Genomic DNA, 23,480 nt, shown 5'->3' on the forward strand with positions numbered 1-23,480 from the left:
TGGCGAGATAATATTACAGTCGCATGTCCGTCTATGATACCTATGATATTCTGACTATGATACCTGTATTAACAACCACAAGTAGAGACACCTGTACACTGAAAAACAGAACAGGTCTCTGTTCATGCATTTAGAATTACTAATAAAAAAGATGGATGTGCTTTTGTGGTAACATTACAACTTACAGTCCAAATACCAATTGACTATTTTTTTATTTGTTGCCTGGCAAGCTCTCTTTTTCTGTGTTATCCTGATGTCTATATCTAAAACAAATAATAAACCCTTAATTTCCCACACTAGTTACTATAAGTACAGGTAATTTAATCTACTTGCCAAGCATGTGATGACTGGAAAATGTCATTTGGCAATAAATGTAAACAAGTGCGCTAAGCCAGTCTTATAAGGCTTCTTAGATTTACCAAGAAATAAGGGCTTATACTTTTTTTCCCCCTTTTTTCCTTCCTTTATAACAGTAAGTATAATATCAACCATAGACTTTATTTAAGAGCTACTGGTGCCAACATGCGATCAATACCAGTTAGGGTTTGGCAAAGTTAAAACTTAGAGCACTCCCTGTCAAAACATTTAGTTTTTGACAGAACTCCATTATCTGTAAGCAAACTTTGATTTGTACACTGCTAGCAATTCAACTTTGCAGTGAGTTGAGCTGACCTTAAAATGACTGAAAAATCAAATTTAATATGACTTTACTGCCTTATTTTATGTTCCCAGAAAGCTAAAGCCCTGCATAGCCTGGATCATCTTGTGCTCCAGTAGATGACCCTTCTCTCAAAAGTCCTTGCTGATTCTTATTTCTGTTTTAATTATTTTTAAATTGAAATACTACATAAACATAAGCCATATACATAAAACACTACACAACACATACATAGACCAAGGTAGATAATGGAAATGAAGGGAAAAAAAGACAAATCATTTTCAACAGTTACATTTCTTTGACCTTCATATCAACATAGTGTTGCATCTGCAAATATATAGAAATCTTGCTTTTATAATAAATATTTCTCTTTAAACATGTCAAAACTGTGCAGTTTTCCTTCTTTCATTATATTGTATAGAAATCCGAATGCACACAATAAAATCACAACTCAAGGATTTGATAATATAAATGTCTCCTCTAGTTTATGTTCTTTTATAACAGTTTTATATACCTTAAGAGTCAATTTCACCTAATATTTATATAACCTTGTTATCTGATACAATTGGCTGTATGGGAATGGGAGGTATTTTCTTTTTAGTGTTTTTCCATGTGTATTTTATGATGGGCTACATAAGTACAATAGCACTCATCTGTGCTGCAAAACAATAATCTCTAAAAGAAGTTAGTCCTAATCTCCCCATTGCAAAGTTTTGAGATGAACTGTAGGTCTTGTAGGACCTTGCCCCTCTAGCAAATAACTTTCTATAGAAGATGGGGATAAAACAGTAACCAACAGAAGCTGTCTTTATCCCTTTGTTTAATAGTATTTGATATTTGTCACACCTGCAATTATTATCAAGCTAGTATTAGGAACAGCTTAAGGTAGGCAGAATAATTCCCTCTATTGGAGTAATAGCTATTTTCAGTTGTTTTGCTAACCTCGCTCTCTTTTTCGCGGGCTTTTGTGATCGCTGTCAATCAAATGCCAACATTTCAGTGAGGAGCTAGCTGCTAGCACCTAGCCTGACAGATATTTTTATTCCACAAAAAGTTAGACATGGAGGAACTTACCTCAACTGTGAAAAGTGAGTAACTGACTCTTTCTCTTGACCCACCTATTTATTTATTAAAGTGTTTTTTCGAAACCATATTGGGTACCAACTGGAGCTGGAGCTTAGTTGTTAATTTAGCTTCCAACCTAGCTAATTCACAAATTGTTAAGTTGCATCTATTATCTGGACGCCCAATAGCTAATAACAGTTTTGTGCCTCTGGTATATTAGCTAAATGTTACTCAGGCCATGGAAGTAATAGTTATTTTTCTAAAAGATAAAGGGAACTAAACAGGCAAAGTCTGAAAATCCCAAAAGTTGTATTATTAAAACTTACTGCTGTTGGGACTATAGCAAGAAAACGTTAGCCAGCAGGCTGCCATCTACATTTGTAAGTACAAATCTACACCTGGGTAACAATTTGAAACTTTTAAAGCAGTTTTTAATGGAGAGTACATTCTCTTTATTCAATGGGTAAAAAGGGTACTTGAAGACCTTATGTGTATTTCAAACAGGGTCTTAGAATTTTTAAAGAAACTGCTTTGTTATAGACTTTTTATACATTTTGTGCAGCCTGATAATACAGATGATTAGAGGCATAAAACTGGGGTTCATGTTATCCACTAAACTGCTCGTGTTATCTTGGTCACCAGCCACAGTGAATTATCGTTATATTTTACATTATTATAACAAGCTAGCCCCCTAACTTGCTAATATGTAAATGAATACTTTTTTAAAATGGCAACTAATTAACCTAATTTGGGATGTATGACTCATACTTCATTTTAGATTATATTCTACCTTAAAAGATGAACAATCATTAATAATTGGCTTAATATTTCAGTGCTAATAGCCTAACATTAAGACACAAGAGAATATCTGAATTATTTTTGAAATGAGAAAGGACATTAATGTAGTCAAACTGGATTTTAAGACAGATTTCTAACTTAAACAAAAGAATAAGAAAGTGGGGTGCTCTCCATGTCCCACACTTTATTGTCTTGCACAAACAGTATCTGGTTTTCTTTATAGTGTAGAAAATTCGGATATTCTTATTGCATGAAAAATCAGATGTCACTTTTCACTTCAGAAGACAACATGTCCACTGTTACCCTGTTTGTGTCCTGTCAACGTCTGTTTTTGTTGACTTTTTTTTAATACACAGGTCTTACTGAGCTCCTGCTGCAAAAGCAGCTAACAGATTATGATGAAGTGATAGAGAAGCTCTTCTCTGAAGTCCCTGGACTTGAGGCTTTGCCCAAAATACCAGATCCGCAGGTAGACAAAAACATGCCAACTTGTTTAACTATACGCCACAAGTCAGTAGTGATGTAAAGTTATAGTATAACTATAAAACCCCCCAAAAAATAAAATAAAATGAAGAATTAACAAATACTTATTGAATAATTTTTTTTACACCGCTAATATTCTTGTTGCTGAATTAATCTAACCTACTACAAGTTATATGACTGTTGCAATAGTTGCATGAAGTTTAAAGACTTTAATTTAATGTAATATTGTTAATACTCATATACAAGAAGCTGGCATAATTTTTTTTGTTGTCGTGTTTACAGCTGGAGGAGTGTGCCATCAAGCTGTGGAACTGGGGAGTTACTAAGAATGTGGGTGTCACAATAAGTACAATTCAAAAAGCCCAAGGTAAATTTGTATTTGTATTGTTCCACCCCTTATTTTTCGTATTTTGCTAGGAAAATAGGAAATATATACAGAAATGCATTTAAACATACAAATGTGCATGGAAATATATAAGACAAAAACTCAGTCTGTACTATTCTAACAAGTTTCAAAGTTAATATTTGGTATGAGCACCTTTATTGTTCAACCCATCCTAAATTTTAAAGGTTTTTGTAATTTCTTTAAGTAGTCTTCAGGAATAGTTCTCCAGGCTTGTTGAAGGAGATTCAAAGCTCTTCTTTGGAAGTTGGCTGCCTTTTTTCAGTTCTCTGTCAAGATGATCCCACTTTGATCCCATTTTGACTTTAATAATATTGAGGTCTGGACTCTGAGGAGGCCAGTCCAAGACTGATTGTGTTCCACTGTGCATTTTTCTATGCTTTATTACAGTGGTAGTATTTTGGGATCTTCTCTCCTCACATTCAAATACTCTCACTATGCTTACAGTGCGTCATGTTGCATGCAGTCTGTTGTACTGCTGTGAGCCTGAGAACCCAACAGAGGGCACCATTCGCAAGCAGATTCTGGTAAGCAGTACTGAAGGCAGCCTCTGTGAGTGCCCAATGTTTCAGGAGGACAAGGCATGTTTGTCAGTGTCTAATCTTTACAGATGGCCAGCAAAACAGGGAGAACCTGGCTGGACTGCAAAAATCCCCAGATGGCAGATAAATACTTAAGCCTTGCTGTCAAGGTGAAGAAGAAAATAACACTCATACTGATAGTCTCTTAATTCTGTGTAGGTTTTGAAGCAAACACAAATACCATGTTTTTAGAAATGACTCAGAATCTAATATCTCCAGAGCCTTGAAATCCTCTACAGCCAACTGATGTCCAGAGGCAATGGCACAGCTGACATCAGTTCATCCAAGGAGGATGTGGAGAAGGATCTACTTCGAATTCTCTCATACCAAGCAGAATCGGTGAGCTGTAGCGCATGTGATGTTCGACACCTTTGATGTGAATATTTGTTCTTGTGATATTTGGCAGCTTAGGAAGTGCCATTCTGACAGACTTGCAGTGTGAAGTGTGAGACAGCTAAAATGTGAACTGAGAAACAATGAGAGGGGTAAATTTCTGACAGCTAATAGGGAGTATTATATTGTTTGCTGACATTTAATTATAAGTTCAGATCTGTTCTCCTTTACAGGCCATAACTCAAGGCAATAACAAAGAGGCTGTGGCCTACATTCAGCGTTGTAAAGACATGTTGCTGCGACTACCAAAGGATGTAAGAAAAAAGGCCATCTGTTGCTATTATAACAACACTATATATTGATTTTTCACTTTTACACTACATATTGTTATGGGATGTGTGGGGGATGTTAACTGTGATTATACTTTCTCAATACAGACTGCGTACCTCTCCCTAATGTGCTACAACTTTGGAATAGATGCTTACAATGTGAGGAAGTATGAAGACACTGCTTTTTGGTTGAGGTAATATTCTAATGTTCATTTTCCCAAGAAAAATGTTGATAAAGGTTGCAATCGAAGAGAAATGTTTCCGTTTCAGTCAAAGCTATGATATCGGGAAAATGAATATGAAATATGGCCCTGGATCTGAAGTTTTGGTAAGACAGTACAATATAAACTTTCATACAAACATGACTGTCATTTAGAATTACAATTGTAATAAAAGTGATGTTAATTTCCCTACAATAGGCCAAGGCTTTGCGGCTCCTCGCCACTGTTTATTTGGAGTGGGACTGTGAGAAGTTTGCAGAGAAGGCAGTCAACGCTGTTAGCTTAGCAAACAAGGTAAAACATTAGGAATCATTTTTAGATTGTTATTTATATAAGCAGAGGAATCTTCAGCTTTTCAGCTAATTGTGTAATTTGACAGGAATGCGTGAGCACATATGGACTGTACTTAAAGATCAAAATACTCCTGAGATGTGAGTCATCAGACAGTGACTTCAGAGCAGGTTAGTTGATACCACAACCAGAACCTATTGAGTTATTTAGACAGAATTTGATTGGTGCTGCAGTGGGTTGTTAGTCTCCAAAGTGATAAAACTGTGGGTTAGGTGTTCTCTTAGAGCTGTTCTGACTACAGTAGCAATAGATACTTATACCGAGAGCCTTGGAAAGAGTTAATATGTCTCTGTAGATGACTTCAGCAGAGTTACAAATGCACATTAAAAAGCATTTTTAAAAATTCATTTTCAGGACTTAATGAGATGCTGGAATCAGAAGTTTCTCTTGAGCTGTGCCTAAGCACAGTGAAACTATTAATCTCTGAAAAGAGGTAAAAATCTTTGTTTGTATGGTAATAATTCCCATTAGTTTTTTGTAGAAATATATAATACAGAAAGAAGCATCTTTTTTTTAAGTCTCAGGCATATTTTATCGATCTGAATATGTCTGTTATTTTTCTAGAGAAGCGCTGGCTTTTGAGTATTTGAAAAGTGTGTGTCAGCACTTTGAGACATCCCCTGACCTGGGAACTGCTCTTGTCTTGCACATTGAGCTGCTGCTGCAGAGAGGCAAAGAGCTGCTGGGCAAACAGAAGATTGAGGATGTTATCACTGGTACTTTATTTTTGCTATCAGTACTATAATAAATCTAAATTAAGACAGAAAAAAACTAAATTGCATGACAAATACTATATATTTATCACTGCGTATAGTATTAAAAAGAATGAATAATACTTTAAATGTGCTACTGTATTAGTATGATCATTTTTTTACACCCACATAGGCCACTGTACAGGCAAACAGCTGACCACACAGGCTCTTACAAGTCTCCATGTCTTGCTGTGGGATAAAGCATCCAAGTACTTTGAGGTACACATCTATTCACAATGCATTTTAGAGTCCATACAGACATGAATACTTATAAGCATGTTCACAATCTGCAGTGTTGCTTCACAACAGGCAGGTGGCCACAAAAAGGTCCACCTAACCCTTGTTAGGTATTGTTTGATGTTTCCTTATAAAACAGCATGTGTATGTTAGAAGTTTTCCTATAGTGTTAGTTCTTGTTTTCTGAATTTCCACCATAAGTAAGTAGTTTATTTAGCATAGGTTCAGTGTAGAGCTTTACTTTTCACATGGACAAAAGTTTAACTTTGTGTTTCCAGGCTGGAAGCTATTCTGAGGCTCTTCAGTGGTATAACTACTCCTTAAGTCTCTTCAAGGGAGGTCAAATGGAGCCCAACTTAGCCAAACTGCAAAGAAACAGAGCTTCCTGCTTCCTAAAACTTAAGCAACTGGAAAAGGTAAGAGAACTTGAGGCTGCTGTAGTTGGTAATTTTAAGAACACCAGTATTTATATGTCACTAGTGACAACTGAAGGTGTCCCTGGCATATTTTTTTTTACAGTTACTGCATGCAAATATGTTTTCATCTGTATTAAAAATCTTAATTTTTGTAAGGCCAAAGAAGCAATTAAGGAAGCACAGAGATGTGATCCAGACAACATTTTTACTCAGTTTAGCGTATACAAGGTGGCTGTGCAGGAGAATGAGGCAGAGAAAGGTACCTAAAAAAGATTACTTACTGGGACTGGGGCGCTTTATAAATCATACTAGTGTTGCCATAATAACAGCAATATTTTCACCATATTATTTTTGATGATGTGGCTGATTTATTTATTTTTTGCTAGCCTCAGGTGCATTGCATGCAATGGGACGTCTGTCCAAGAATCCTGTAGCCTGTGAGGACAGACTGCTGGTGTCGGAGGATGCTGCTTCCAATCTCCTGAGTCTGGCTGCTCAGATTGCTCTGGAGGTAGAATTTATCACAGGACTCATTGCTCGTTTCTGTACACCAGTCCTTCAGTTTAGGTCTGATTGAGTTATTATTACATTTCCCAGTCTTATGATGATATAGCGCCTCATCAGTGCTATTTGCAGCTTGGACAGAAACTGGCAGTTTTTGTGAGTGGGAAGTTGATGAGGGATTATGTCCTTGTCACTGAACTCATACTGGTTCCTGTGCAGAAGGGGCTGAGAAGAATAGCATCACTGAGAAGATGATCGAGCATGTTAAACCTTTCCAGGAAAATGTCAAAGCCAGCTGGGATCAAAGATAAAGCTTAAATATTTTTCAACTCTTGTTCGTGTAGACTTATACTGCAGTCCTTCCTCAATAGTTACATACTTTATACTATTATACAAAAAGAGGTGTGACTGTAACTTTCCCCAGCTATTATAATCAATAGTTTCAGTTATTAAATCAGCTTGAATTTTCTTTAGTGTACTATGTGATTCTGATGCGCATCGATAAGTATTGGTGGTGGGTGGCATTAATGGTGATGAGAAAGTTTCTAACTCTGTGACAGAATGGACAACAGGAAACCGCCATGAAAGCACTGGAGATTTTGTGTGAACACTCCAAAGATCAAGCACAGGTTCTGGTTGCTCTGAGGTATGTGAAAACTTAAGGATAACCTAAAAAAAAGAAGCAACATTTTAACCTCACTTTTATTAAAATAGTATCTAACATGAATGATATGATGTGACAGTATGTAGCCAAAAACAGATTGAGTACAGAGCCTTACACATAAGGCTGTTATTAAATAAACATACAGTTACATACACTCATCATGAGCACAAAGAACATTTTAATTTGGTACTTTAATAATTTGAAACCCCGAGTTAATATTCATGGTAACTTAAAAAAATAAAAAATAAAGCTTCCACTTGTGAATAATTGCGTTTTTTTTTATTATGTGCTTGCATTCTTATTGTCTTGATTTGGATGCAGTCTTAGATACGTATACATTTGATGCTAATATCTAACTTTGCTAATGGATATCATGTTTGGTTTTTGAGATCTGAAAATAATGACTCATGTTTAAATCTCGAATTGGGTCATGATGGTACTGCGTCACACATTTAGTAGAGGTGGCTCAGAGATTGTATTTAGTCTCATAGTTTTCCACACACCTCTATGATCCACTGACCTATATTCCCTCACATTTTCACTGAAAGTATGTCTCTGTATAATACAGTTAGTAGGTGAAAGAAAGGAGGTCAACGCCAATTTCTTCATTCATCTTTTTAGGTGTTTGGTTCGGCTTGTTCTCTCCACAATAGAAAAATTGAGTGATGAAATAAGGTGAGGCGAGAAAGAGGGAAAATACCAAATGTTTTCATATTTCAAATTGATGCTGATTTAACTGAAAAAAACAACAACAGATCTACATTTCCTACATTCATTCCATGCAGTGATGTAAGTCTGGATGTCTTGCTGCCGCATCTAAAAAAGGGTAAGTGCAAATCCATGAGGGTTTAATTGCATTGTGAGTGGAAGTGTCTCAACTACAGTGTCATGTGTTGTGCGTCATAACCCTCGGATGTTTTCTTTGCCGTCACTTCAGCTCTGCAGACAATTTCACACCCCTCTCACATGACTGTCGATCAACGCACAGAGGAAGCTAACTGGTTCAGAAAGATTGGTGCTAAGATTCTTTCTCTTCTTTTCACTTCAATCTAACGTGGTGTGCTATGACTTAAAATCTTGCAGCACCTTCATTTTGTCTGTGTGCTCATGTGTGTCCTTGTTACAGCTTGGAACTTGGCTTTGCAGTGCGAGAGCAGCCCTGACAAAATGAGAGATTTCTTTGTGCTCTCTTACCAGGCAAGTGTCCTTTTTAGCTTTGTCAGGTGAATTAATCAATGTCTGCTCTATGTGGGTGTAGATCAAAAGCACCTGAACAGGAATAAACATTGCTTTATAAATAGAAACGTATCAGTTTACACTCACAATAATATGTGTTCCTTAACCTTAGCTTTAATGGAATACATACCATTACATTTGGATCTATAAAGTTTGATTTCTGCCAGCGATTTTCTCATGTCTGATTTACATACATGCCCTGATGCCTAAAAGTACCCCATATACAATTATTTTGATCTTATTTATAAGAAATTCAACTTACTAGTGGGCGATCGTGACTCAAGAATTGGGAGTTCGCCTTGTAATCGGAAGGTTGCCTGTTCGAACCCCGGCTTGGACAGTCTCGGTCGTTGTGTCTTTGGGCAAGACACTTCACCCGTTGCCTACTGGTGGTGGTCAGAGGGCCCGGTGGCGCCAGTGTCTGGCAGCCTCGCCTCTGTCAGTGCGCCCCAGGGTGGCTGTGGCTACAATGTAGCTTGCTATCACCAATGTGTGGATGACTGGTTGTATAAAGTGCTTTGGGGTCCTTAGGGACTAGAAAAGCGCTATACTTACTTTGACTTTTGGTTAAATGTAGTCAGAATTTAAATACAGTATTTTAGAAATATTTTCCTACATTATATGTACAAAACTATGGACCCACCTACACATTACACTTACATGAGCTTTATGACCACTGATCCCCTCTTTGCACCTATAGCAACTTCCACGCTTCTGGGAATGTTTTTTGCAAATGTTGGAGTGTGTCTGTTGGAGTTTCTGCCCATTTAACTATGACTGATGCTGGACATCACAGTCTCCATTTTACTTCAGTCCTAAAGGTGTTTGATGATGGCAGCGAAGACCTACCACACCAAAAATTATCCAGCCACACGTTAATGGACCTGGCTTTGTTCTTTTGGGAATAGTTATGCTGGAAGAGAAAAGGGTCTTTTCCAACCTCTTCCCATAGATTTGGAAGTGCAGAATTGTCAAAAATGTCTTTGTAAGCAGAAGCATTAAGATTTCCCTTCACTACTGCTAGGAGGTCCAGGCAAACCTCAAAAAACAACCCCATAGCTTTATTGAATTCAGTGAATAAGAGGTGTAGCCTAATACTTTTGTCCATGTAGCGTATCATGTGTTAGTTCCTTTGTCATACGTGCTTAAATGTCTATTCACTGTGTCTAAATGTCTATTCTGACAGTGGCTGTGCTGTGTTCTTATTCAAACTGTAAAAACTGAGTCTTTGCTGCCTACAAACGAAATGAACTACAAAAATATAAGCCCACAGATTATGATGTTACTGGAAGATTTTTAAAAGTTCTATTTGTCTATCTGTACTTTGTGCCTACCTGTCAGTCTCAAACTCTTGAAAAAGAGAACTTGATCTCAATGACAGAGCTTTTTTAAATAAAAGAATAAATAAATATTAAGGCTACATGTGTGTTTCTACATGAACCTATAGTTCTCCCAGCTGTGCCCACCTGATCGCACTCTCCTCATGGGCCAGAGGACATGTCTGCTAATGGCTGCTGCTGCTTCTTTGGAGCTCGGCAGGAAGTCTTCTCACCCTACCCAGGTGTGCCACCCACTGCCCATCTCCTACATTTAGCACACTCTCACTCCACATGGATGGAAATTTACCAAGACCAGTGGAGAGGAGAGGTGACTAACAACATCATTGGTGCTAGCGTAGGTGTTTAATTTGAATCCCCCTGCCTTTGAAAAGGAACTAAACACTAGGTGGCGATGATTAATCCAGAATGCTTTGCATGTTTGTCTGGTTCCAGGAGTTCACTCAGACTCTGGAGCACATTCAGATCTGTTCAGAGGTGTGGAAAACCCTGAAAGCATCAGGTGCATTTAGCAGCTACACTATTCAAACTAAAAGCAATTTTTATTTGCAAAGTGTAAACTATTTAAAACACAGAAAAGGAGAGTTAAACACAGTTATATGTTATTAAAAAGCTGACATAATTTTTTAAGTCTACTTCATGAAATTGAGCTATAAAAATGTATTCTCAATTTACAGGAAGCTTTCCAATGGACCCGACAGACTCTCTACTACTGCTGTATGAGTTTGAAGCTCGTGCTAAACTGAATGATCCCATAGTTGAGGCAATACTGGAGTCTGTGTTGGAGCTTGAAAGTGTTGAACCCAAAATGTTAGAGACCATGGCAGGTTAAAAAGACCCTTTATTATTAATCATGTCTGTGCTGAAATACCTAAAGAAACACATCAGTGTTTTCAGTATTCACTCTATGCTCTAATTGTCTTTCCTTTATGTAGCCTTGGCAATGGAGCCTCCAGCCTATTTCCCTCTGCTGTGCAAGAAGGCCTTGAGGGTTGCTCTCTTTCTGCACAAGAAACAACCACAGGCTGACCTGGCGCACTGCAGGCACAACCATCACTACCTTTAGCATTTCATTAATGAGCATTTTTTTTCTTTTTAGATTTTTAATGAATAGGTTATTGACTATTTTTCTGTGTCCTCATCTTAGCAAGTGTGTTCACAGCCTTATCAAGCTGTCCCTCCCAAGTGGCGTGTCAGAGGTGGAGGCCCATGTGCTCGAGGAGGTGTGGAACTACTACGAGGAGGCCCTGTCTATCATTGCAGCCGCAGTGAGTCAGCACCAATCACACACCGACATCCCTCGGCTCCCACCTCCTGTTCCCTCCAACAGGAATGCTCCTGCTATATAATTCACCCCCTCTTTTCCACTCCATGCTTGCCTGCTGTTCTAGAAGCCTCTTTTTATCAATGGGCTATCAGCCGCACTCCAATTAGCAGATGCTTCCATTCACCACCCCTTCCTGCCAATTTGAATGTTAATGCGCTGTACAAGTTGTCACACTGCCGGTGAGCTACAGCTCTGAAAGAGACATGAAATTATTGAGACATTATGCAGCTTTAGAGGCAGCGCACATTTCCCCTTTCATATTGAGTTATTACTTGAAAGATGTGGAATTCTTTGGATCAAAGTAAATGGACAAGATTAAAGTGTTGTGAAATATGAATGAACCGTCTCCACTGAGTTTGTTTCATGCTCTGTTTTTATGACTTACAAGCATAAGTAAATGTTAATATACAAATGGACAGGATTTGATGAAAGTTTACTTGGCATTTGCTGCCTCAACCCACTGAAAATGATTTGTACAAGACAGTAACCCAGGTGGCCTTTTGAACATCTTCCTGCTCTTCTCCGTAGCCGGACGACTTCCCAGAGATGGAGACCTTGTGGTTGCTGACTCAGGCTTGGAACACTGGGATTTTGCTGTACAGCTTGGCTGAATACCCCGAAGCTGAGAAGTGGTGTGGCCTGGCCATGAGCTTTGTCCGCCACCTGGGATCTCTACAGGAGAGCTATGAGACACAGGTAGAGGACTGGTGGAGAGAAGGAAGGGGATGAAACACTGGGTTGATAGTAGCTTAAATCATCCTGCTGCTTTGTTAAATACAGATTTTTGGCAGAATTAAATCTACATGTCATTGTACAACTCCAGGGTTGCTCATCAAAATACACCAATTATAGTTTTGAAGTTAGCTCAAGGAACTTCACCAGAGGTGATCCTTTAAGTATTGCAGCTTTGTCAAGAGAAAAGTATGGCAATAAAACACAGTCTCATAAGGTTAAACTGGGACACAGCAATGAAAGTAACTGCTCCATTGTATAGAGGTATAAAAAGCTTAGTTATACAGCTGTTATTTATGTACCCACAGATGTCTGGTCTCTACAGCAAAATCCTGGACAGATTGGACAAAGCAAAGAAAAATGTCAACATGAAAGAATAGACAAACAGGTATAGGTCAGCTGTCGGGAGCCTGGTGCACGCCTGTTCTTCGGGGAAACCTACCTACGTTTATTCAGTTCAGTTTTCAACACCCTAACGTTCTCAATGTTATGAGAAACATTTACCAGAAATTCCAGTTTGGTATGTTCTTTTAAATTATTTTAACTGTGGTGTATTCTGGTAGACTAGTACATTCATTTCTGGTCTGATTCTTACCTGAACATTTGTTCTAAGCTCCTATCCATTTATACTTTTCCAACAGAAACTAAAAAAATATAAATTAAATAAATCTACCACTGCAGTAGTTGTTTTTAAAGCCAATCTGTATCCCAAAGTAGAATAAAAGGCACATTAAAATCATATCTGAGTCACATATTTTATTTTCAAACAAATAAACTCTTGTCAAGTCCCAAAATAAAACCCAAACAAAAGTTGCAGGACTGTGTTCCCTCATGACTAGGACAGGGAAGACCATGAGGCCGAGTGTCCTGATAGGCTGTACTACCTGCAGTGACAGGAAGGAAACTACTGTACAATCAAAGGGTTCATGTTTGCAAGCACTTACTGCACAGATGTGCTATAACATAAACATATCATCACCCAAAAGTACAAACAAGAACCCTGTCCCCCCACCCAAAAAAATAAAAGTATATATGTCGTCATTTCTCTCATCAGAACAAAGACCCTCGTCAATTATACACACACAGAGGCATTCAGGTTCCATCTTATCACAACCTCAATGGAAAAGTGTAAAATGAAATCAAGTTCTTTGGGCTTTGACATGGCTGACTGAGGTATGAATACCACACACATTGTTAACAGTCAGCTGTATTTCAACTAAACGCCAGAGTGGACCAATTCTAAACCTCTAATAATGTACTGATCAATGCTCCTGCTTCCTGTGATATTGTGTAGGTTTCTGCCTGCATCACTTTATTTTACAATATATTGTTTTTTTTTTTAAATCTATACACCCAGACACGTTCCACAAGAAATCACATGTAGACAGGCCCTACTTGAGGGAACTGAATTCCCAACTGACTAGTTAGTGTTCCAATAGGCATTTGAAGAGAAATACCAACAATACAGCACATTTGTATGGAAATTATATCTCAAGAGTAGCTCAAACTTTACTTACCTGACATTTGTGGTCTATAAAACATGTTTGTCCCAGTTTGATTCACACATGCATGAAGCACAGGTGAGGGGGATCTGCTGGGGGCTTATTTACATCGTACAGCTACCACACCCTTTGAAACAGTCTGCAAGCAGTTTATAAATGGCTCTGTTCCCTTCGGTAATTCCCTGAACTCTGGTTTTGACACAGGTAATGACAGCTGGTTTAGCAGTGGTGCCTGGCAGGTGGGCACACCTGTTCAGAAAATGCCTGCAGGTACAGGTGCTCTGTGGGTGGGAGAGAGCAAGGGACCCAGGGGTCTAGGTTAACACTTCTTGTTTGGGTCTGGCTCTCTGAGGAGAAAAAAGAAGTATATCCCTTTGCACTCTTCCCAAAAAAAAAAAAAAAAAAAAAAGCTGAGGAAGAAAGCAAAAGCGTTCACAGGGTCAAGGGCCACAGCACTCCTCCTTCAGACGTGCTCTCTCACATGCACACATTAACGTATAGTGCCAAGATATGCATGGAAGGATGGTGCAGGTCATTTCAATCCTGGTGACGCCACAAAGCAAACTCAAAGGTTACCAAACTGATGGCCTTGAACAAGCTCCCAGCCTTGCAGAAAAAAGACAGTACAGCCCGATTACACTGTCCACTTGGAAACAGCTTTAGCTAAGCAACAGTGCCTTTGAGTAGTTTGTTCACATTTGACAACTGTGCAATCGCCCAAACGTGGCTGTTCAGTCACGGGGAAATGGTATCTGTATGTTAAGATTCCTGAGCTGGCCAAGCTCACCCCCAGACGTGCCAAGAGCTCAACACAGTGCTTCAGCACCTGCCAACAATAGATTAAGAATTCATCGATTTATAGATGCACAAAGCGTAGGTTTTCTCAAACCCAACTTTAGTGTTTTTGGTTGGTGGACGGGGGAGGGGGATGGGGGGCAATCGAAAACAGGTTATAGTTACTCTAATATTTAGGACATCCAATACAATTATTGTCTTGTTCTACCCGTTTTAAGGCCACCATCATGGCGGCAGATACGACAGTACCGTGTGACCAATCAGAAGAGAATCCTCTGGGAAGGCAGAGAGTGTAATAGGGTGATCTGCTGCTCAACATGAGTTGGGAGGCTCTGGTTATCCAAATTGCAATCCATTGGCCAAATTCTTCTTTAATTATAAAGGAAGAGGGTTGAAATACAGGGGAGGGAAAGTGCCAACAGAGGCAATTTTTTTTCCTTCTTTTCTTAATCTATTGCACTCAAGTCAGGCCTCCTGACAGTTGGAGGTCACAAATAGGAAAGATTTTCCTCATCAATTGTGTTCAGCCTCCCTCACAGACAACAGGTAGTCACAAAACAGAATTTGTATTTGATGTAAGGCAGTTTGGTGTTTTGCAGAGAGCCCAGTTACACTTCTCTACCCCCGTCCTTTACACAGAGCAGCTAAAAACCACAAGCAAAAAAAATCCCACAAGAAAAAACAAAAAAAACAAAAACAAAACAAAAAAGGAACTAACAGCCCTCCAAATTGACAATTCTAGTGAAGTGTAAAATGTGTAGTTTTTAATATGTAGTAAAATCTCAGTAGGATTTCATCATTTATTTTGTGATTTCATAATATAAATGTAGAGATTCACAACGCACTTCTTCTTGATCTGCCTCCCAAGATGTCTTTATCAGCTGCAGCACAGACAACTGGCAGATGACCAAACAGCAAGCTGGTTTGTGATAAATAGATCAGTTTGTAGGCTCCTCTACTAATTTCCTCAGTCATTATAAACAAGAGAGATGACTCCTTGAACAGTACCATCAGCAGGGCTCGATTTATCCAGTCTTTTTTAGAAAAAAAAGAAAAAACCCTTTATTGGTCTTCAACTTCTTGTCTTGCGTGTCTTTTATAATGTGATTTGATGAACATTTACAAAGTGTTCCAACTTGGTATGATTTGTCTCTGATCCCCTGAAACTTCTTTTTGAATCCCAACTCCTCTCCAGATTTCTGCAAAACCTTCTGATCTTCAGTCAGTCCCAGTTCACGAAAGGATGTATTCCTTTTCCCTTTTGTTTGCGGTTGTCAAATTCCTTTGGAATGGCATTTCCAGTCTTGAATGGATTTGTTGAGAAACTCATGCAGGGGTGTGCACAGTCACAGTAATGGTGATAAGACTTCTTTTTCATTTAGAGAGTAACATAATGATGACACTAAAACTTGATATGAAACATATCTGCAAAAAGGAGGTGAGGAGAGGGGCTATTTGGGCTTGGGTGGGGTCTCTGGGAGGCAGGAGGGGAGCTCTGTGCCGATGCAGAGAGGACGGCAGGAAGCTCAGAGTTTCTCTGAGGAGGGGATCCAGATGTAGGGCCCAGACTGCTCCTCAATGATTAGCTTGATTTTGTTGTAGATCTCCTCTAGTGAGTCACCCTGTACAATAGCTGAAGGCAAACACAAAGGGAGAGAGGTGTGTTATTTGGTTGCATCAGAACTAGTCCCCCCCCACCCCCCAAAAAGTAACCTAATCAAGAAATTCTTCTGTTGATCAATCAATTCAGTTGTTTTATGAAGCCAAAAAGCCAAATCATAAACAAACACACACCATCAGGTCATAAATAAAACTTAAAATTATGGATTGAGATTATTCACTGAGGTCATGGCTCAAGGGAGCTGGAGGGTCAATTTCCTATAGACTTACATACAACCACAGAATTCACTGACTTTAGACTTCAATGACAATAAATAACCAGATCACTGAGAAAAAAAAATCAAAACCTATATCCCAAATTGTAAGTACAAATATTTTTTGTTGGCAATGAGACTGACCTGTGAAATACTCCCCAAAGTCTTGCTCCAGTTTAACTGCCTTGTCAAAGACTTTATTGGCCTGCTCATATGTCTGCCTCTTATTCATCTCCCTGAAAGTGACAGTAGTTACGGTTAGTACGACGGACACAGACCAGCTGTGATCTTGATGACAGTATGTACAAAAGCTTCGACTTACATTAGGGCTTCAATGGATTTTGGTTTGATAAAGATGGCAATCGGATAAAGTTGTGCTTGCTGCAGTCGTTTTATGGCATTCCCAGAAACATCCAGAATGCAGTGTTTCCCCTGTAGGCAAGTAGAGAATACTTTAAAATACTCATAGTGGTGAAAATTTAACACTTTCTGATTTAACAGGCCACCCAATCTGGTAACCCAAGCTCACAGAGAAATGCTCGATGCCTACCCTCTCAGCCACAGTTCTGACAGACAAGATGCTTGTCCCATAGAGGTTCTCGTTGAACTGGCCCGCTTCAATAAACTTATTATCCTGGATATCCTTCTCCATTTGCTCTCTCGAGCCCACAAAGTGGTAGTCCTGGCCGTCAATCTCGTTCTCTCGCCTAGGACGAGTTGTATCTGCAGAAGTGAATGGAACAAGTTTATTTTTGTTGCTGCTATTTTGTTTAGCGTACTGTGTAGAGGTGTCGAGTGTTGTCAACTCACGTGGTACACACGAGCCAAACTTGTGGGGGAACTCAGAGATGAGGTCATCATTTATTCTGTCCTTCATTGGGCCCAAAATTATCACAGGTCTTGTGTAGTGGACTGAATCAAAAACAGAGAAGACAAGTGAGGATAAATGTAAAAATCTACAGCATGACAGATTGTGGAGAAGCGATTTCACTTACTTTCCTGTCGAATGACTGGCTCATAGGAAAGAATTGTGTCCTCCTGACCCTCTGTAACAACAAAAATTTTTAAAAAATGAAATTTTACATCCTGTCTGAAGGAATTACATAAAGCTGCCACAGCTGATAAAACTCCAAAATGAAATATTAGGTTGCAGATATAATTTCACACGTACATTTAAGGACATCTACCGTGTTATTCATCTATGTGGGCAGAGTAAAAGAAACCAGAGAGACCATGAGAAATTAAAGGTGACTCACTCGAACTACTTTCGCTGTCACTTGTGTTGGATGTCAGGCATTCTGCAAAAGCAAGAGAGTTTCAGATCATTTTACAAAACCATAACCACAGTGGCATTCAAGTCAATTCTCTTCCTATGGGTGAAATTTAGTTTCACCTGCCTCAAAGGACAAAAAGGGGAAAAAGAAAAGCACTCTGTTTCTCAGCAACTAGGCCACATAAGAAAAAGGGGAATAACGAAAGCAGAAGTTTGGTTTGGTGCAGCAGCCATGCTCTGGCAGTATTTGGGAAGTGGTTTTAGGTGCAAGCAATAGGAAATTAAGTGCTTCCTGTGTTAACATCCCAAATGACCCACAATCCCCAGGCCAGTGTTTCCTATTGCTAGATCTGTGCCGGTGGCAGCTGATTTCATAGCATAGAAAAGACTGAAAACATACGGCGCTACACTGTAGAGAGAAGGGAGGCAGGAGCTGGTTGACTTTGGGGAATAAAGCAACACCCTGCTCTGGTGATGTATTGTAGCTCTGCGTGACCTTGTATGACAAAACATGTAGAAAAATGTTGTGAGACATTCAAAATAAGTGTAATGTTCACCCAGCCTCTCTTGGGAATGCTTTTTATTTAAAATATATATCCACACTGTGAATCTGTGTAGATGTGTGAGTGTGTTTTTTTCTGTGAGCACACAGGTTTGTGTGTGTCACTCTAAATTTTTTTATTTTTTTGCATTCCCAGCTGGGCCTGCGGAGACAAAGCATTTTTCTCTGAGCTCAGGGGACAGCTGCTTGACACAGTACAACCACACACTTACTCAAACTCTTTGATCCATAAAAGTCATCGCTTAACCCTGGGAAGTCCTAGGTGTCCCGACAGGTGAGAGCAGAAACCAAGAGAAGAAAGCAGACAGGAAGAAGAAGAGGTTAGTGAGAGTTGGGGCAGGGAGAGAGAAAGAGAGAGAGGAGTGCTGTGTAGTGCTCGCCAGGCCCACTGACACACGGCGCTGTGGTACTCATTTCGCCTGAGCTCCACTTTGTTCATAGTAAGCCACGGCCTTTCAATTACACAAGCCCAATCCCATTAAAATGGGATTTTGACCTGTTAAGTGTAAAAGCTTCGGCCTGGTTAATGAGATTCTTCCTGTTGTGGGTCAGTGACTGACTGGGAAATTGATCAGGCCTTATATACAAGGAGTAGCATCACAGCATTAGAAGGCGTGTGTGTTAATACAGCCGAGAACACACCCAGCTGGCAGCACACACAGTTAGAACACTCCTCCGGAGCCCACAGACAGACACACCAGAGAGAACCCCACATCTCCAGCTCAGTGGTGCTGGCTCGTGGCGTGTGGGGCATCTCTCTGGGACAGTGAGAAAGGGATGAGAGTGATGCCATCGCACAAACCATCCCTGGAGGTGAGCGGAAAGATGAAAGTTGAGAAACAGAATTGAAGCATGAAGGGGAAAGAGGATGAAAACAACACCCCTCCCCCACCACTACCACCGCACACCCCAATCACACAGCTGGTACTCACGTTCAGACTCCACCAACTCCTGCACAATATTCTCCTTGCTCTTGTAAAACGGGAACTTGCGTGAGAGGTTGAAGCTTTTTTTGCGCTTTACTTTGACTGGCTGCTATTTGATGTGTGGGTGAGAGAGGGGAGGAAGGGAGGGAGGGAGGGAGGGGGGTTCAATGAGAGGGTGAAAACAAAAACAGAATGGGTTTCAATGAAGGTACTTCAACACCCATGCAAAATCAAACAAAAACAAATGAAATGTAAACAAACAATTCACATTAAATAATGAAAATGAAAGGCAGGTAATGGGTGGATATGAATGGCACATCAATGTGAAGGAAACAAGCATGCGTTTACCAAATTAAACATCTTCAATAAATTTAATCCTTGTACCACAGAAAATAATACAGACCAAAATTAAAGCTGATTTATGCTTCTGCAAATTACATCTGAGAGATTGTCGTCTGACAGACGTGCAGACATTTTGCAAGTGCACATTTCTTAATATCACTGAGTGCACGAGCTGTGGAGGTTGCGGAAATCTCTTCCTCTTCGCGGAGCCTCTGGGTAATCTATATAGTAATTCGAGAGCTTTTTGTGCTTGCTTCAGTGAGCAGGTGCTGGTCCCTTTCCCACACTCAGGGGGGAAGTAGGCCATCTCCCTGGGAGCCCAGCAGCAGCTCTGAAGACAGCCGCTCTGGCACCAGGGCAGGGAGCAGCTGGCCCTCTACACTTACCCTGTTAGACTCAATCATGCCTGTCCTGGCGTGGAACTTGACTGTTTTTAACCTGGCCCGCTCCTTCTTCTCCACTCTAGGGAAAGAAAGAGAAATATATCAAGTTCAGGCCGGGCATGAATAGGAGTAATCACATTAGCCTCGTCTGGCATTCGTACACCGCTGCAAATGAAGAGGAGTGATACCTTTTCTTGCTTGGAATGACCCCAATCTGCTCACTCTCTCCGTGAGGTGTGACAAGCCTCGCCTGCCACCACTCATCATCAGAAGCGTTTATGACATGAAGGATATCCCCATAAGAGAAGCTCAGGCCTTGGCTGGGCAGACAGCTGTCCCTCGTTCGATCGTAGTCAAACAAAGCTCTGCAAAAGCAAAGCCTTTGGTTACGCTCTTTCATCTTGTATCTCTGATCAAATTACTGTACTGAGCATTCGAAGTTGGCACAAAATGACAGTTCTGACTCTGCAGCATTACATAATTGCTCTTTGTTACTTTGTCTATTACTTCACATTGCTTGCATGTGGGCTGCGATTTGACAACATTTTAAATATTTGGTATTTAGAAACGCTTTAGCTGATACACAGTACTGTGCAAAAGTTTTAGGCAGGTGAGGAAAAAATGCTGTAAACAAAGAATGGTTTCAGAAATATAAATGATTGTTTATTGGCTCCAAATGTATTCTGCAGCAGGACAACGACCCCAAACATACAGTCAAAGTCATTAAGATGATCACAACATCATCGAGTGTTTCTGGGATTACATGAAGAAACAGAAGGACGTGAGGAAGCCTACACCTACAGAAGATCTGTGCTTAGTTCTCCAAAATGTTTGGAACAACCACCAGTCGAGTTCCTTCAAAAACCGTGTGCAAGTGTACCTAGAAGAATTGACGCTGTTTTGAAAGCAAAGGGTGGTCACAGCAAATATTGATTTGATTTCGATTTCTCTTTTGTTCATTCACTGCATTTTGTTGATTGATGAAAATAAATGATTAACACTTCCATTTTTGAAAGCATTCTTTGTTTTTTCTCACCTGCCTAAAACGTTTACACAGTCCTGCAGTCAGAGATGCCACTCATATTTAGTGACAAAGCCATATACAGTCACACTTGAATCCAACTCATTTATACATTCAACAATCAATTTTTAAAAAAAATGCAACAGAAAGCAACTTCAGACATTTACTAAGGCATGCCATTCATTTTCATTTGCCGTTGCCGCATACTTTCCACTTCAATACACCACGTTTACAGTCCAGGTGCGTCACTAGCTTGTCTGACAGGTCAAGCCACAGCTACAACTGAATCTAAAACTACCTGCTTTACAGGTTTAAACTTCCCTTGACCCATAAGCCTATATCTACAGGCTACGCCATACTCTAGTGGACAGACAGACTGAGCTCAACATGCATTTTTCTCCTCTGTTCTAAAGACTTGAGCCAGTCTGCTCCTGCCAACTGAAACTGGGAACGTCAATACATAAAGACTACTGGTGAAACTGTCATGGTGCAATATAGCTTATCTCTTTGTGTGCTTACCAGGGAATCGAAAGCACCTTCAACACAGGCTGAGGAGTGATAATCAAATTCTTTCCTTTAGCTACTTTATGGTACCTTAACACAGACAGTGAGAGCACATGTGATACTTTCAGACTAAAAGATTCCTGAGACTGGGCTGGGTGGACATGGCAGCTCCCACATTAGCCGGCAAAACTAGATAGCTTTTCCTGCATAACTGCGGGCTTAGTCACCTGCACAGGAGCAGGCTAGGCTCTACATGCCTCACAGGAATCAGTGTATATGAGAGGCATTTCTCACGATACTTCTCTGACCATAACAGGCCTCCAACGTAATAACACTTATATACCTTCTGAGACATCCCGATAAGATCTGAGCTACTTTCAGGAGTAGCTTTAATCTGATAGTTAAAAACAACTGAAGAGGCGGCTTGGCCGTCAGAACCGAAAGGGTAAAGTGAAATGAATTAATGCTTCAGCAGAAATATGGGGAAGCATTTTTGACTGCGGCGTTGCATCACACGATCCTTTCACCTTGAGCCCTGCGACTCAATGCATTTATATGAACAGAAGGTTGCCACCTGTTTCAATTCCTAAATGAGCCTCAATCCAGTTTGGCAACTTGCCCAAAGTGTCATAACACAGGTCATCTCAACAAGCTCCCCTGTCAGTCGACATTAAACAAAGTCATTGTCATAGCAGGCATCAAAACAACAACAGGGAACGTCTGTTCATCTTTCTTTAGCTGGTGATGAATAGTGTGAACCCAGTAGCCTGAATTAAATGATGTCACGCGAAATGCTTAGCATAAAAAAATAATATTGTAACATGTGATCTATGACATTTATGTCGTGCTGCTACTGTCTAACAGTGTGGCCGATTTTAACAACACGTGTGTTTGGGCTTCATCTTCCCCTGCAGACGAGCTGAGGTTTGTTATGCAATAGTGAGATCTTAGAATTGCATGTTGTGAGTACAAGCATGAGTATGTGTGTGTGTGGGTGGGTGTGCCGACTTTACCTGACATATAGGGAGCGCTTCTCACTAGTGCGCAGGGAGCCTGATCCTGAGCTCATGCTGCTGTTCATCATCTGCTCCCTCAGGTCGTGGATCTTGGACTCAAAGCGACTATACTCTGCGTAGCGAGAAACAAACAAAAACTGTGTCAGCGGCGGGTTCTGGAGAATAAACTTTCCCTTTGAAGTTTTACGGTTAATGCGCTCAAAGTTAACTTGGTGCATTCGATCTTGAGTAAAAAGACCAAACGGGAGCATTGGCCTCTGCCTTCTTGTTTCACTACGGTATAATTGGAGAGCTGTGCCTCAGCCAGTGCTGCAGTGAGCTACAGTAAAGAGAGGAAAGGTTGAGCGAATCCTTAGGCTGATTAATGACCCCAGGAACTGATGGTTTATCACAGATCTGCCTCACACATCCAGTCATCTTTCATGTCAGGTGATTAATTACAGGGATTAATTAGGTTCAACACAGGCTCTTTAGTGTGGTTAAAAAAAGCGAAGGCCTCCAACAATTTCAAATGCATGACCATTTGTCATAGGTGTGTAAATCCAGTTGCTGCTCAGGAGCACAGGGATGATGTATGAATCCACCTGGACCTGCTCATTAAGAAAGCTCTCATTAGCCTGCTGTGCACAGCGAGCTCTGGGGCCGGGCTGCTGGAACGAGCAAGGCCACCGCACCATGCAGCACACTGCCAGATAAACAGAACAGCAGATGCATCCAGAAAAACAAGTAGGCTAAGGTGCTCATGTGATCACACAAAGGATGTGCTGGAGCAGTATAAAGACAGCACTGTGAACAAGCAATTTTGTCATTTAAATGTTTCCTCTACTCCAATGTTTCATGTCGCACAGCTTGCAT

At 40.2% G+C, this 23,480-nt stretch overlaps 2 protein-coding genes across 18 annotated transcripts in view; one reads left to right on the forward strand and one right to left on the reverse strand.

Moving 5' to 3' along the window:
- The first annotated feature begins 1,348 nt into the window (after positions 1-1,348).
- Positions 1,349-13,673, forward strand: tex11 (testis expressed 11). 2 transcript variants are annotated; one of them, XM_026144585.2, is made up of 30 exons: positions 1,349-1,543; positions 1,659-1,746; positions 2,878-2,990; positions 3,287-3,371; positions 3,855-3,934; positions 4,018-4,098; positions 4,208-4,327; positions 4,555-4,635; positions 4,759-4,844; positions 4,921-4,978; positions 5,070-5,165; positions 5,251-5,332; positions 5,577-5,655; positions 5,787-5,938; positions 6,108-6,193; positions 6,490-6,627; positions 6,784-6,886; positions 7,014-7,138; positions 7,692-7,777; positions 8,417-8,470; positions 8,581-8,621; positions 8,733-8,810; positions 8,922-8,992; positions 10,479-10,592; positions 10,804-10,870; positions 11,046-11,195; positions 11,304-11,412; positions 11,516-11,636; positions 12,224-12,391; positions 12,736-13,673. In XM_026144585.2, the coding sequence occupies exons 2-30, from the start codon at positions 1,719-1,721 to the stop codon at positions 12,805-12,807; spliced, it is 2,724 nt and encodes a 907-aa protein (XP_026000370.2). In that variant the 5' UTR covers positions 1,349-1,543; positions 1,659-1,718; the 3' UTR covers positions 12,808-13,673. The 2 variants fall into 2 exon arrangements, with proteins under 2 accessions (XP_026000370.2, XP_026000362.2); XM_026144577.2 differs by lacking the exon at positions 1,349-1,543 and having other exon boundaries at positions 1,558-1,746.
- The window catches only part of dlg3 (discs, large homolog 3 (Drosophila)), an 80,966-nt gene continuing 70,654 nt past the window's right edge, over positions 13,169-23,480 (reverse strand). For 4 of the 16 annotated variants that reach the window (XM_080308013.1, XM_080308018.1, XM_026144487.2 and 1 more), the window contains 10 exons: positions 22,623-22,737; positions 20,273-20,449; positions 20,088-20,163; positions 19,366-19,468; positions 17,855-17,896; positions 17,594-17,644; positions 17,149-17,510; positions 16,921-17,030; positions 16,743-16,834; positions 13,169-16,357 (listed from right to left, as the gene is read on the reverse strand). In XM_080308013.1, coding sequence (XP_080164139.1) covers positions 16,251-16,357; positions 16,743-16,834; positions 16,921-17,030; positions 17,149-17,510; positions 17,594-17,644; positions 17,855-17,896; positions 19,366-19,468; positions 20,088-20,163; positions 20,273-20,449; positions 22,623-22,737 — 1,235 coding nt within the window. In that variant the 3' untranslated portion in view covers positions 13,169-16,250. Of the gene's footprint in view, positions 16,358-16,742; positions 16,835-16,920; positions 17,031-17,148; positions 17,511-17,593; positions 17,645-17,854; positions 17,897-18,645; positions 18,692-19,365; positions 19,469-20,087; positions 20,164-20,272; positions 20,450-22,622; positions 22,738-23,480 lie in introns of all 16 variants that reach the window. The other 12 variants (XM_026144555.2, XM_026144535.2, XM_080308042.1 and 9 more) reach the window with 5 other exon arrangements.

The sequence above is a fragment of the Astatotilapia calliptera genome, chromosome 2, assembly GCF_964374335.1.
Source record: "Astatotilapia calliptera chromosome 2, fAstCal68.1, whole genome shotgun sequence".
Taxonomy (NCBI): domain Eukaryota; kingdom Metazoa; phylum Chordata; class Actinopteri; order Cichliformes; family Cichlidae; genus Astatotilapia; species Astatotilapia calliptera.

Coding starts and splice junctions, on each gene's coding strand:
- tex11 (XM_026144585.2), top strand. CDS start 1,719: ATGGAGGAACTTACCTCAACTGTGAAAA. Junction 6,194..6,489: donor AAGCATCCAAGTACTTTGAG/GTACACATCTAT, acceptor TTGTGTTTCCAG/GCTGGAAGCTATTCTGAGGC. Junction 8,622..8,732: donor GCTGCCGCATCTAAAAAAGG/GTAAGTGCAAAT, acceptor CCGTCACTTCAG/CTCTGCAGACAATTTCACAC.